Source organism: Fundulus heteroclitus, chromosome 20, assembly GCF_011125445.2.
Source record: "Fundulus heteroclitus isolate FHET01 chromosome 20, MU-UCD_Fhet_4.1, whole genome shotgun sequence".
Lineage (NCBI taxonomy): Eukaryota > Metazoa > Chordata > Actinopteri > Cyprinodontiformes > Fundulidae > Fundulus > Fundulus heteroclitus.
In genome coordinates, this window is record NC_046380.1 from 46279696 (window position 1) to 46293502 (window position 13807).

Genomic DNA, 13807 nt, shown 5'->3' on the forward strand with positions numbered 1-13807 from the left:
AAGAATCCCGAAGCTACACGTGAATAAGTCTAAATATTTGGTTCTTCATTACACCATTCCCCAGAATACTTCAGCAATGGACGCATGACGGGTGGAGTGGAACACTTTGTGATCTGGGGGTGGGGTGTGAAGTGCCTCCTTTAGATTTAAAGAGACATCACCAAAACGAGTTCCTCACAGATGCACCTCAGAACAGGGGTAAAAAGGGAGAATGTGGGGGCAAATGAATCAGCAATTCAGCCCAAAGCGTTGCAGTTTCACTTTATATAGATCACAACTGAATGATTTCAATGTGAAAATGAAGAACTGAAAAGCATCATATGTCCATTTTGATGCATAATCTATTAAATTCAATACAAACCTTGATACCAGAAACCAGTCCATGCCTATGCTATACAGATTTGGATATCCATAAATGCCCCACCATGTCTAATTCAAGATGAATTTCTTACTTTCTGAATATTTGTCATGAGACTCAAATAATTCCTATAGATTAAATGAGTACAGCACCAAATATATCTTGAGAGTTAAGCAGCACCTTTATTTTAACTTATTGCTTTAGCAATAGCATGTGACTGTTGCTATGTGACCTGCCATAGATAATTGAGATTGCATATTTATGTATATAAAATACATACACACACAGATATAAATACAAAGCTCAAAAAAATTAGGGGAACACATCGGATGTAAAGTGGAAAAAAGATCCTGCTCGATATTTGACTGGTATGGAATAGATAGTGTTAGGAACCAAAAGGATATTGATCATTTGATGAAAATGAAGATTATCAATCCACAGAGGGCTTAATCCAAAGTCACAGAGAAAGTGAGACTATAAACGGATGCACCTGCCTAGTCCAATTTGCTGAAATGTCATTGCAGCAACTCTAAATGGTACTCAGTAGTTTGTACGGTCCCGACAGGATGGTATTTATGCCTGGTGACGTTGGGGGATTCTCCTGATGATATGACAGATGGTTTCCTTGTGTATCTCCTCCCAGATCCTGGCCAGGACAAATGCCAGTTGTGTTCCACAGTGTCAGGCAGTGAGCACTGGGCCTACTAGAGAGACCAGGCCCTGAGGCTAACCCTATTACGTCTGTTTCTACAGGTTTGGCACGACACATCCTTGCCAGTGGCCCGCTAGATGTAACTTTGTAGGGCTCTGGCAGTACTCATCCTGTTTCTCCTTGCACAAAGAAGCACATACATGTCCTGCTGATGGGTTATGGACATCCAACAGCCATGTCCAGCTCTCCTAGTGTAACTGCCTGTCTCCAGGAATCACCTTTATGCTCTTGAGAACATGCTGGGAGACAGAAAATCTTCTGGCACTGGCACACATTGTTGTGCCATCCTAACAGAGTCGGACAACTCTACTAGGACGGCACACTAGTACAACCTCTGTAGGGTCCAAGTATTGGCTCATGGTACTGTGATGGATGCATTTGAACAGTCACTTGTGAAAGTGGCTGTTCAAATGCAAACTACTGAAAAACAGTCAAAAAAGCACCTGCAAAACCATTCCTTTTGAGGTCATCTCGTTGTTGCCACTTTCGTGAACCTGCTTTCTTTAACATCAGAACACAGATTAAAAAAAAGAACACAGATTAACAACCACCTCTACTACTGAAATGATCAAATAAACTTCATATTATACTCTTGATTAAAAAAGTGTCCCCTTCATTTTTTTAACACACACACACACACACACACACACACACACACATTCAGATATTTCCTAAAGTCTTTGGAGATTAAAAAACAGTAAGCACCTTATTTGATACATAGTTTTTGTGTTTGGAGTTACATCTTGTTGGATGTGATGAAGACATAGATTCGGGACAGGAATGAGGTGAATGTTCCTTTCCTCAAGAGCTTCATCTCCACATCTAGCAGGAAGTCCTTGGGCTCGTCAACTTTCCTTTGCAAATAAATGGCACCTGTGAAACTGTTCAGCTTGCGGGCACTGAAGTAGCCCTCTTCATTGCCTTTGATGATGCTGATGACAATGTTGTCACCTGAGAAGACTTGTGAGGGTCCCATACGGAAGATCTGAGCTGGAGTGATAACGTTTGTTTTGAGATTGAGTTGATGGTATGCGATCCTTAGAGGGGAGTTCTGACAGTCTATGGAGTTGGTGGGACAACTGATCCGCTCACAGTGGCTGAAAATGCAGGAAAATAGGGAGGTCAGGACCAGCAAGGAGACATGTATACAATAATTTTTATGATGGATGAGATCTGCAATATTTCAAATAATCAAGATAGTTGATGTATAATGTCACTTAATTTTTAGTGCTGCTTTTCTTGCATTACCTGTTTACACCACTAAGGGGATTGTTCTGTCTGCTTATTGAATTAAAGATCATCTAGGGAGGGGGTCACCACCCTTTCTGAAACTGAGAGCTACTTTGTTGGTGCTGTTTCATACAAAGGGCTACCAGTACTGATCTTTGAACTACACGAGTCAGAGTTCACATTAACTTTATGTAAAATAAACATATTTTTCATGCTTTGTTACAGATATTGTCATTTTTAAATCTATATAAATGCAAGTGTGAATAAACAGGAAGACTAATGGAATAGAATAAAGTATTAGATGGATCTCATTGGTGGATTGGGCTTTTTTTAGAACAGGCCTGTGGGCCCCACATGTGGTCTTTGAGGGCTACTTGGTGCCCGTGGGCACCATGTTGGTGACCCCTGATCTAGGGTGTGCTTGACCTCACAAATGGTGGTATGCATAAAATATGACATGCATCCCTCATATTGTTTGGAGAACATTAAAGTGCTGTGTACCTGCATCTAGACGTACACACTGGACTGTTAACACGGTGTGATGACGTAAAATGAGTGGATCCCTAAAAGACTTCTTTGGGAAATGAATGTATTTGAAAAAAAAGGCCAGGCTTAGCTTGTTAGTTTGGCTATTAATAATACTGAGCAGTAATAGGCATTAAAACAACAATTTTCACATGATTGTTATGAACAGCTATGTCACGTTTTGTGCTGGAGGTTGGAGTCGCATATAGTGATGAAGAGAGCTTATTCAGTCACAGGCTTACAGGTAACCTTGCTTTCAACCTGAATTATCACAGCATGTGTGCATTCACAAACACATGGGAATCCAGCTTTTACGGCTCCCGCTTCAACTATTTGCGACCAAACCAAACTTGGGCCAATCACATTGCAGTATAATGGTTTCAGGTGGGACATAACACTGTGACAAAAGCAAGAGCTGCCGAGCCCACAGCTGAACCAACAAACATGGCAGTGCAACAGGATTCACACGTAGCAGCTGCTGTCACATCTCTTGTCAGAATCCACAATTTTGTCCGTTCCTCAAATGGATTCAACAGAAGCAGTCTCAGATTGATAATGTGCAGAATGTAGAGTGCTACACATTATCAATCTGGCTTGCCAGGTTACGTGCCTGAATGAAAAAATTTGTATACATGTACTTATTGGTCATTGTTTCAAGAAGTCACTCTCATTACATGCAATTATTGTACAAACAGTTAAACTAAAGTCAAAGTAGAAAAAAAATCAGAAATTATCAAATGCAATGATCTACCAATTCATGGCCTAAAATGTTGTGTAGTGAAATCAAAGAAAAAAAGTTGGGTTATAGCTAAATATTTTCAGTAATAGTTTTGAGTGAGACTGAGCAAATAGGACTCACGTTGGTGACACTTTCTTGTAGTTTTGAGGGCAATCAAATGAGACACACTTGAAGCTGCCTTGTAGGTTATAGCAGGTCTGTGAGAAGGAACAGTTATGGGTTCCAGTCCTGCACTCATCAATGTCTGGAAAAAGGCAAGGCAATTCTTTTGGTATTGCACATTTCAGTAGCAAGACAATTCGGTGCAAGAAAAACAACCAATGCATGTCAGAACCCCCCCCCCCCCCCCCCCCCCCCACATACACACACACACACATAAAACTGACAATTACAGGTCCATATATTTCTGTACTTGTAAATAGTTAATTTAATTGGAGAGAGGCAGCTGATCTTGATACTACAGTTTTACACATTGTTAAGGACACAATTTCATAATTTTCCAGTACGAAATCCAGTAGTTTTCAGATCTCCCTTTTTCTACAGATATCTACAGATGTTTGGATTCTATCCTTCCATTCATTTGAAAAAAAAATGGATGAGATGGATGGACTCATGGATGGTATTTCCATTTTCCTTACAAATATGCATTTCCTTTTTCCACATTTGGACAAAAATAAAGATACAGTGGACGCTTCTTCCAGAAATGTAGGTAAGAAACGACCCTATTTGAATAACTGCACATGACCACCCTACCTGCTCTTCCGTTCCTCAGGGAGATCGTGTGAAAGAATCTCCAAAATACATTTCTTTCTTTCTACTGAGGCCTTCCTCTTATTCTCATAAACTTGTAAGACAGTTTGCTTCTTGCGACTCTCCATTTTCAAAATATACGGTAAGAGCAGTGGAGCTATAATGAACAGTTTAAACCGTAGCTAACTGGATACACAAACACTTGAAGTGCGTATGCACAAAGGAAATGAGGAAGGAAACTGGAAAGCAAAAGACCGGGGAGCGTGCCTGTCCCGACGGAACTTTTTTTGCGGGATACATCCCGTGGGGGAAATGGTCCACGGTGTGCCTCTCAATTCTTTCTGTTGAGGACGTCGAAGATGTCTACTTATTCGGATTTATGATACTTGGATTCCTCCTTTTTGGATTCGTTTTTTTTTTTCTGGCGGTCAATTCGGCCTTGATTAGACTACCAGCGGCTTACGACGGAATCACTAAGGTGGTGAATGAACAGAACAATAAGCTGGATAAGCTTATAGACTGCAATGGTTGGAAACAGAGGAAAGATGGGATAAATCTGGAAGTGTGAACGTGAATTAGCCCAACTATTTGGAATATTCGATCCTGGAGCCAGTGATGAAAAGACTTTAAAGCTGAAGGAAAAGTTTGTTCAGCTTGTTCTCAAAACAAATTGTGTATTTAAAATCAGACTTTCCACTATCTAAATTCTCCCCTGCGTTGTTATGGCGAAATCGCAAAGACCTACTCCCCCCTCTGAAAGACATCCATGGAGGCGTCAAGCTGGAGCTGCGAAGTGATAAAGACTTTCCATCAAGGACACTTGCCTGCCGGAGGGACGGCGTTCATGGACATACAGAATTCCACACAACATGCACACACTACTGTCTCACATTTATCTCATGGACTTACACACAACAAATCTCAAATGTTCTCCTGCTTTTATGTGTCTCGTTATATTTGTGCCTTTTTGTGCAATGGGCCTTTTTTGTGTAGGATTTCTCATACTGTATCGTGAGAGGTTGGAATATGAGAAATTCTTCTCTCTTTTTCTCCCTCCACTTCCCCCACGTTTTAATTTTCCTTCAACAGATTTCAAGGAAAGCGCCCTGTGGGCACCGTGTAAGGCGGGGTCCGGGGCAGTTTGGAGGAATGCACCTAACGGCTGCGCTGATGTAGCAGCGGCCGACTGGCTGCGTTCCTTGGCAACGCGAGGCCTCATCAACCGTTCCCCTAAAATGTTTGTTAAGTGTATGTGATGGACGGTTGTACTGGAACTGAATTTTCAACTACAATGCAAATTGTAGTTGACAATAAAATTGATTGATTGATTGATTGATTAATTAAAGGAACGAGCATGCACACTGGCATTAGGTGACCACATTACAATGATTGGCATGTAGGAAAACCAATAAATACTGTGCTCCCACCGGAACTCGAAGCAGAAGAAAGATCGTCCACTATACCTTTAAGTCAAATTACAGACTGAATCGTTTAGATGTGGAGAGATAAATTATTTGGGCTAAAAGCTCTGGGGTATGTGCTCTTGGTTCTCGCTATGCATCTGTCTGTGTAGCAACAACACATTGGTCCATCAAAATCCAGTGAGAACACTTTGAGTCAGGGACATTTAATTAAACTGCTGGGAACTAATCTCTAACATAACAAATTGTAGATGCAAAATTAGAATGCAAAGAAACACCACTACTTTAAACCAGATTAATTACTCTACTCACATTTTATATTTACAAAGAAAAACAATGTGTGACAGAGTTGTTGTTTCTGTTGATGGAAGCAGTCCTCCCTTTTCTTAAATCAAAAACACTAATGCTGCTAAAAAATAAGGGGTTTCATGTGACCACAGTGATGTCTCACCTCTACAGGTCCGTCCATTGGCTACTGTAACATACCCATTTCGAGGACAGGCACACTGGTAGCTGCCTACAACATTGATGCACTGGAAACCACAGAGGTTCCCGATGCTCTGGGAACACTCGTCAATATCTGTAAAAATATATGGGTTGGTTCTGGTTAAAATAAATTTAGGCAACACTACAATGGTGAATGGCGAATAGCCTGTACTGGTATAGTGCTTTATCAAGTCCTGAGGACCCCAAAGCACTAAACTATATTCACTCACACATTCACACGTTGACAGTGGTGAGCTACATTTGTAACCGCAGCTGATGAGAAGCAGACTGACTGAACCGAGGCTGCAATACAATCAGTGCCAATCAGCTGACCACGGCCCTACTGGCAGTGGTCAGAAGGAAGATCAAAGGCTGCCTGAAAAATATTTCAGGTTTGGAGGTTTTGCAATTTTTTCTAATGATGTTGATATCCAACTGTTAAAACACTTTTTTTTTTTTTTTTTTTTTTTTTTTGGAGTTATTTATAATTTTGTTTTTGGTTATGCACAGATGGTGTTGCATTTAAAAGGTTTATTGTAAACAAAACAAAAAATAGTGATGATAGGCAGAACAGATGATGGCAGGATGAACAAGCTGAAGGTAGAGACAATGTCCTAAAGATGGGTGGTGGTCATGCACAGCAGGAACAAACAGAACAGTACAAGGGGCAAGGCAGGAATCAAAAACCAAAACTTGTACAGGGTTGTGGCAGGAACCAGAAGCCGATTAGGTATCCAGCGAGGGCAGGGCAAGCAGAGAATCCACACAGGAAAAAGATCAGGGCAGGGGTCCGTTCTTCATATGTCGCTAACTCAGTTAGCAGGATTTCATTGTTGACGATTTGGCATGATCTTGGATCGTTTGGTTCTTCGAAGGACATCCTGCACTTGTTGTCATAGCAACATGTGCGCCAGCTTAAGCCTGCTCCAGAGCAGGCTTATTTCATGTAAACAAGATTAGATCACGGCTGTATAGGCGGAGGAGATAAGGAAGTCTGCCGTAGCCATGTCCATTTTTATGACTGCAACCTGTTGCGGAAGGTGTAAGAATAATTTGCAGAGTTTTTCGAATTAATCGCGTATTGCGCAATAGACAGGATCCTTTAGCGCAGCGCGACAGTGTAATTGTAGAGAGATTTTTCTTGGTGGCTGTTATAAACAGACAAACACATCATTTAACAGTGGCTTTTAAAGAGGAAAAAGTGATGTTGGAGCCATAAATCTAAAATATTTAAGTTATTTGTATGATGGTTTGCTTTTTATTTTTATCCTATAGTAAGAAGATTTATTCAGGCCATTTTATTGTGAAGTTTAGTTTACTTTGAAAGGCTTGCTTCCTGTCGAGCCGTATATTGTATTAGAAAAAAATATGGATGGATTATCTAGACACAGAGCAATACAGTTTTACCGTGTAAACTGTGGATGACTTGGAAAAGGAAAATTTTCATTTTTTATGGATAAAGATTTTTTTTTTGTTAAAATTCCCTGTTTGCATGCGTCCTTTACTTCCAGTGTCTAAGGAATGACACTGAAATTTGGATCTGTTGCCATAACAAGTGCCTTTTCAAAATAAAGTATAATAATTAAAGGCTACCATTTTGTAGAATATTCTTGTATTTCACTTTTACTTGTCCCCATGTTCTAGTGGGTCCCGTGGAGGCTCTGATATAAAAGAACAAACTTAATATCAAATTATTAAGTGCCAAAATACATACTGTAGAAAGTGATAGAAACATCTACCATGGACAGTATTTACGCATTAATTTGTCTGCTGCTTTTTGCCAGCCCTCTCTCCTGGCTTTAGCAGACTTTGAGGTGTTCCCTGTTGTTTTAATTAATGACTCAAATTCGGCATAATCTTCTTTTAAAAGCTCTTGTTCTGCTTGAGAGAAAAACTGTGGGCGTTCTTTGGCCATGCTGAACAGCCAATAGCAGCGCTGCTGATCATTGTTTCTACTATCGATACATCTCAGATAACTCAATCCAGCCATACTAATCATAGACAACAGGTGTGTTCGAAGAACCCAATTAGCCGGATCATGATTAGCCGGATGAAATCACCTTGGATGTGTCATTTGATCTCGGATGTTTTAAGCAACGTACGAAGAACGGACCCCAGGTGGTGCACACAACAGTGGACTGCATGTTTAAAAAAAGATCTGCTGCTGCTGTAGAAGCAGGCTTAAATAGACAGAGTGTCAGGTGAAACTAATGCTGGGATAATTAGAACAGCGCAGGTGAAACTGCTCTACTAATTAGCAGAGTGAAGCAGAGCAGAAGGTGGAACACAGGCAGCCAGTCCAAAAAACAACAGATGGGACTCAACACTGAGTGGCACATGGGGAGCAATCCGTGATCAGGGGTACTGCTCAGGAAGCCAGAGTGGCAGACCACCAAACCTTGGGGCCTCTCAAAAAATGCAAACACCCAGCTCCCTAACCATTAGGCCACCACTCCCACTTTCTTTCTTCCGCAAGAGTTTCTGTTGATTTAGACATGTTTTTCTATTGGACTCAATGCATCAACATGAGGGAAGACTACCTTCACAGGTATGTCTGTCCTCTTTCAGGTAATAGCCTTGACGACAGTAGCACTGATAGGAGCCGTATATGTTGACACACTCCTGGCTGCATGGGTTGTTGTCACACTCATTGACATCTGTGCAAACAAGGAAACAAAGTTAGAATCCCACTCTCACAAGAAACACAATAAAGCTCATTTGCATTTCTCTACTTGTCCATATGTCTGATAGAGTAAAATTCAGTGATGTTTTGATATTCTTCAGTAACCAATATACATAGACATGCGTAGACATTTCATTATGTGCTGGAGCGCATCCGGCGTGCTTCCATATTGAAAGGGTCTCTCCTACTCTAGGCTGGCATAGGTAAACGCAGACGGAGCAATGTTATTGCATCATATTTTCTGCAGCTTACGGTTGCAATAGCCAGTTATAATTACTGAAAGTAGATCACGCAGTGCAAGTCACCATTTTAAGCTGAGATTGGTTCTGAAGATGTGCGGCGAGAACCAGTGGTGTATAGTAACGAAGTAAAATTACTTCACTACGTTACATAAGTATATTTTGGAGTACTTTATACTTCTCTCAAGTATAACATTTTTTGATATCTTTTACTTGACTATATTTCCGAACTTAATTGCATACTTTTACTTCAATACATTTTCAATGTTTGGTTTAGTTACTCGTTACAAAGAGAGAGAGAGAGAGAGAGACAGACAGACAGACAGAGACAAAGAGAGACTCATGCACGCAAGTGTTTTGACCCCACCTACTGATTGACTGTGACAAAGTCGGGACTTGCCTGGGCTTGTTCATCACCACCAACAGGATAAGAAGCTGGTTCAGTGGTAGGGCAGGTTAGGTTAACCTTGTGATATAGGTAAAGCATCTAATAGCAGGGAGTCTTTGCTAACTAAATGATAACCTGCAGTTGTATCTGTTAGCAGGTTTACCACTTCCTATAGTTTAACTAAGCCTGGTTTATCACTTAACCATGTTCTTAGGAAACACCCCCAGTCTAAATTTTGCCTACACTTGGTTGTGTGCAATTTTAAAGCACTGATATGGGGTAAGATAGCGTTCTAAATAGATTTGTACATAAAAGGATAGTTGTGTCCATATCAGTCAGAAGTTGTGCATAACAAACATTTGTAAACTCATAATAATTTCAATCACATTCAAAAGATACAACATACGGTTTAAATAGTTACAACTTCAATAACTAATAAATACAAATTTCAAGTTTAAATTTGTGCTTTACTCTTTATGAACACAAACAGCAGCGGCTGCTTGAGAATACGGATTTTTTCTTTGAGAATACGAATTCACAACAGTGGTCTGACATTACGGTTTCCAAGGCTGGTTAATGGAGCACAGAGTGCGAAGATAGGAGCCGCGCATGCGTTCTTCAGACTGACCGTCTCAGAATGCACCGGGGCCGCAGCTTGATTCCAGACAGCGCAGAGTGTCTGATCCATGCTCCATTCTGGAAGGTGGCGGTAATGCACCTATAAGTTGTTTTCCAACCGCCATTAAAAACAAGAGAAGAAGAAGAAGAAAAAGAAGAAGAAGACAGCGCAGAGATCACAGTGGTAAGTTGAACACTCCATTTTCTGCTCCTGTTGTTCTTCAAAAGTACGTTTTCAGATTGTTTGAGGCGAGAACAATATACTTTTAAGCTTCCCAATTTACAGAGTTGGTGCGTAATTTAAAAAAAGAGTCTGATTTATTTGTTTTGTGTTTATCAGACTGACGCGTGTTGCTTTATTAACTCAATAATTGCTGGAATAAATTGTAAATGTCTCCCAAGAATGACAGCATCATATAAAATAGGGCTGGACGATAATTTAATAACAATATATATCAGTCGAAAGACGTGTGGCACAATAAGGGAAAAAAGGATCGATAAAAGTTGGTTATACAGACAGTTTTCCTTTCTTCCTTTTAACCTAGTTGATGCTACAGTCACTGCTTCCTCTCGACCAATCGTAATCGCAAACCCAGGCACGCCGTCACAAAGCGCCGCCATCTCAAACCACAACACAGAGCACGTGAATATGTCGCAGCAAGGAGCAGCGGGGGAAACGCTCCCAAAACGGGGTTTTACTAGTTCGCCAGTCTGAAAGAAATAAACCAGTGATTTGTAAAACTTGCAAGGAACCGGTAAAAACAAAGTCTGGTAACGCAACCAACTTGTTTCATCACGTAAGCCGCTCACTACCGCAGCAGCGCGAGCCGTTTTAGCCCCGTGCGGCTCCGCGTCATCTTCTTAGGAATCTTCTGGAAGTTCTTCCAAAACAAAGCAGGTACAGCAACTAAACTGGGCTTCCTTCTTTGTGATAAAATGACAAAGCGTCCTGGCGGCATAAGGACATCACGCATGCAGTAACATGCTTCGTAGTGATGGACATGAAAAACCTGGCTTCAAACTCGCCACTCTTGATCCGCGATATAAAGTTCTGGTACGCAAGTTTTTCTCTAACAGCGCTGGTCACTTGAGTTTATTCTTTGTCAGTATTTAATAACATCACCCAGGTCTCTTAAGTTGAGTTATTTTTCTTTTAAAAAAATCAGTTATGGTTAAAAATGTTGGGTAAATAAGAATTTATTTGGGATTGAGTGTTTGTGTGTGATATATTAAAATTAAGTCATTTAGCAATATTATAAGAGCCAGGTTTTAAATCTTTTTGATAATTATCTATCCATCAATATGCATTTTTTTATCAATATGCTTTTTTCTATATTGTCCAGCCCTAATATAAAATCTATAAATAAATACATTCTTTAAATGTTTTACCTAAGTGAGTTTCCTCTGAGTGAGGACACGAAAAATTGAGAAGAGAAAGTGGGAAAGAAAACAATAGTAACAATATATGAAAAAAAACATATTTATTTTAGACAAATGTTTTAACTTTGGAACAGAATGAAGGTGTAACATATTCAACAAATTAACAGTTACTAACGTGGTTTAAAACAAATAAATAACTTCTATTAACATCTTATACAAATAGACAACACCTACCAACATACAATTAAAAATAGTTGGAATGGAAATTAATTCACTGATTATTTTATGTATTGTTACAGGTGGTGAAAAAAATGAAATGAAGCAGCACGTGTACATGACTAGAACTGATCTACATTAGGTTAGATGTAGTCATGTTCACTTAAACATGCAGCCAGCTGGAGCAGCTTCCTGTCTTCAGCCGCCGGATGGCCATCCTCCTCTGGGTCGACCTCATCTAGCTGATCACCTGCTGCTATACTAATATTGTGGATGATGCAGCAGGCGCCGATTACTTTTTGGGCAAACGTCGGGCGGACCTCCAGCACCCTTAAGAAGATGGAACGCCACCGTGTCTTCAGACCACCAAAGGCACGCTCAACGATGTTAATCAGCCTTGGCGTGGTGTCTGTTGGAGCGTGCCTCCACTAGACCTGTACCAAATAGAAAATTAACTTGTAATTTAGGTAATATGCTGATATGTCTTAATCTTCTATCCAATTAATATAATCTATGTATCAATTGTGTGTCATTGCTGGCTCTATTTAAGGACAAGAAGGTAAGAGATCTTACTGGCAAGCTGTTTCCCTATATGATGCTCCACAGACCAGCCAGTAGAGGGTCAGCAGCACCTCTATCTCCTGTGGCCATCCATGGACCTTCTGGATGGGCAGCAGCTGAAGGAGGAGGACGATGGTGGCCCTTCTTAGCCTGAAGGCTGGTTTCAGGTCCCCTTCATTAAAAAATATTTGGAGGATTGGCACAGAAGTGTTTATCCTCACATATTTTGTTTCTGTTTCTTCCTGTAAATAAAAAATGCCAAATGTTACCATAATTGTTTTTTTCAATTCTCACCTTTTCACACCATAAAACTATATGTGGTTAACATGCAGATTATTATAGTTCTCAAGAAAGAAAGGGTCAAATGTATAGTAGTAAATGTAACAAATGGCTTCCCTTCTCTGGTATTTCTACCATTTCACTGAAAGAATGAACTGAACTAACTGCACATCATTTATAGATTAATCGCTGTAAAGATGGACAGACAGAAATAACTTTTCCTTAATGATCAATGGTGTGAAGGTTAGACAAAGTAGCTTAACTCTACTCCCTTTACTGTTACTAATATATAAAAATTATGTTTTCATTATAATTATTTACAGATAAATAGTCACAATTTCAACGTGATCACATATTTAATACCATCCTCAATGTAGTTTTTTTAAAGATAAAAGTAGGAAATAGGCTGTCAATCTTAAAAAACCTACCAGTTGGCACAGACGCTCAATGTCGGACTTTTTATTAAAATTACGCACTAACTCTAAACAGGCCACATAGGGAAGCTTAAAATTATAATGTTCTCGCTTCAAACTACCTGAAAACGTACTTTTGAAGAACAGCAGCAGCAGAAAAGGGAGTGTTTAACTTACCACTGTGAGCTCTGCGCTGTCTGGAATGAATCTGCAGCCGCGGTGCATTCTGAGACGGTCAGTCTGAAGAACGCATGCGCGGCTCCTATCTTCGCACTCTGTGCTCCATTAACCAGCCTTGGAAACCGTGACGTCAGACCACTGTTGTGAATTCGTATTCTCAAAGAAAAAAATCTGTATTCTCAAGCAGCCGCTGCTGTTTGTATTCATAAAGAGTAAAGCACAAATTTAAACTTGAAATTTGTATTTATTAGTTATTGAAGTTGTAACTATTTAAACCGTATGTTGTATCTTTTGAATGTGATTTAAATTATTATGAGTTTTCAAATGTTTGTTATGCACAACTTCTGACTGATATGGACACAACTATCCTTTTATGTACAAATCTATTTAGAAAGCTATCTTACCCCATACACTGACCTCACTGGAAGAAGGAAAACTGAAAGCTTACAAAAAGGTTGTATTTTCTGTCTAAACTTGGTCTAAATTTCTCCTGCACTTGGTTGTTTATATTATTTTAAGTGAATTTGACTTTCAAGGTTTACCAAAATCTAAAAAAATGTCATTCAAACGGCATTTGCTTTGTTTTACTTTTTACTGATACTTTTTATTACATTACTTGAGTACATCTA

General features: G+C 39.8%; 1 protein-coding gene across 3 annotated transcripts in view; it reads right to left on the reverse strand.

Moving 5' to 3' along the window:
- Window positions 1-244: 244 nt before the first annotated feature.
- Window positions 245-13807, reverse strand: part of fbln2 (fibulin 2) — a 127696-nt gene continuing 114133 nt past the window's right edge. For 2 of the 3 annotated variants that reach the window (XM_036152001.1, XM_036152002.1), the window contains exons 13-16: window positions 8762-8878; window positions 6187-6315; window positions 3685-3808; window positions 245-2167 (exon numbers count right to left, since the gene is read on the reverse strand). In XM_036152001.1, coding sequence (XP_036007894.1) covers window positions 1807-2167; window positions 3685-3808; window positions 6187-6315; window positions 8762-8878 — 731 coding nt within the window. In that variant the 3' untranslated portion in view covers window positions 245-1806. The remainder of the gene's footprint in view (window positions 2168-3684; window positions 3809-6186; window positions 6316-8761; window positions 8879-13807) is intronic. The other variant, XM_036152003.1, reaches the window with a different exon arrangement.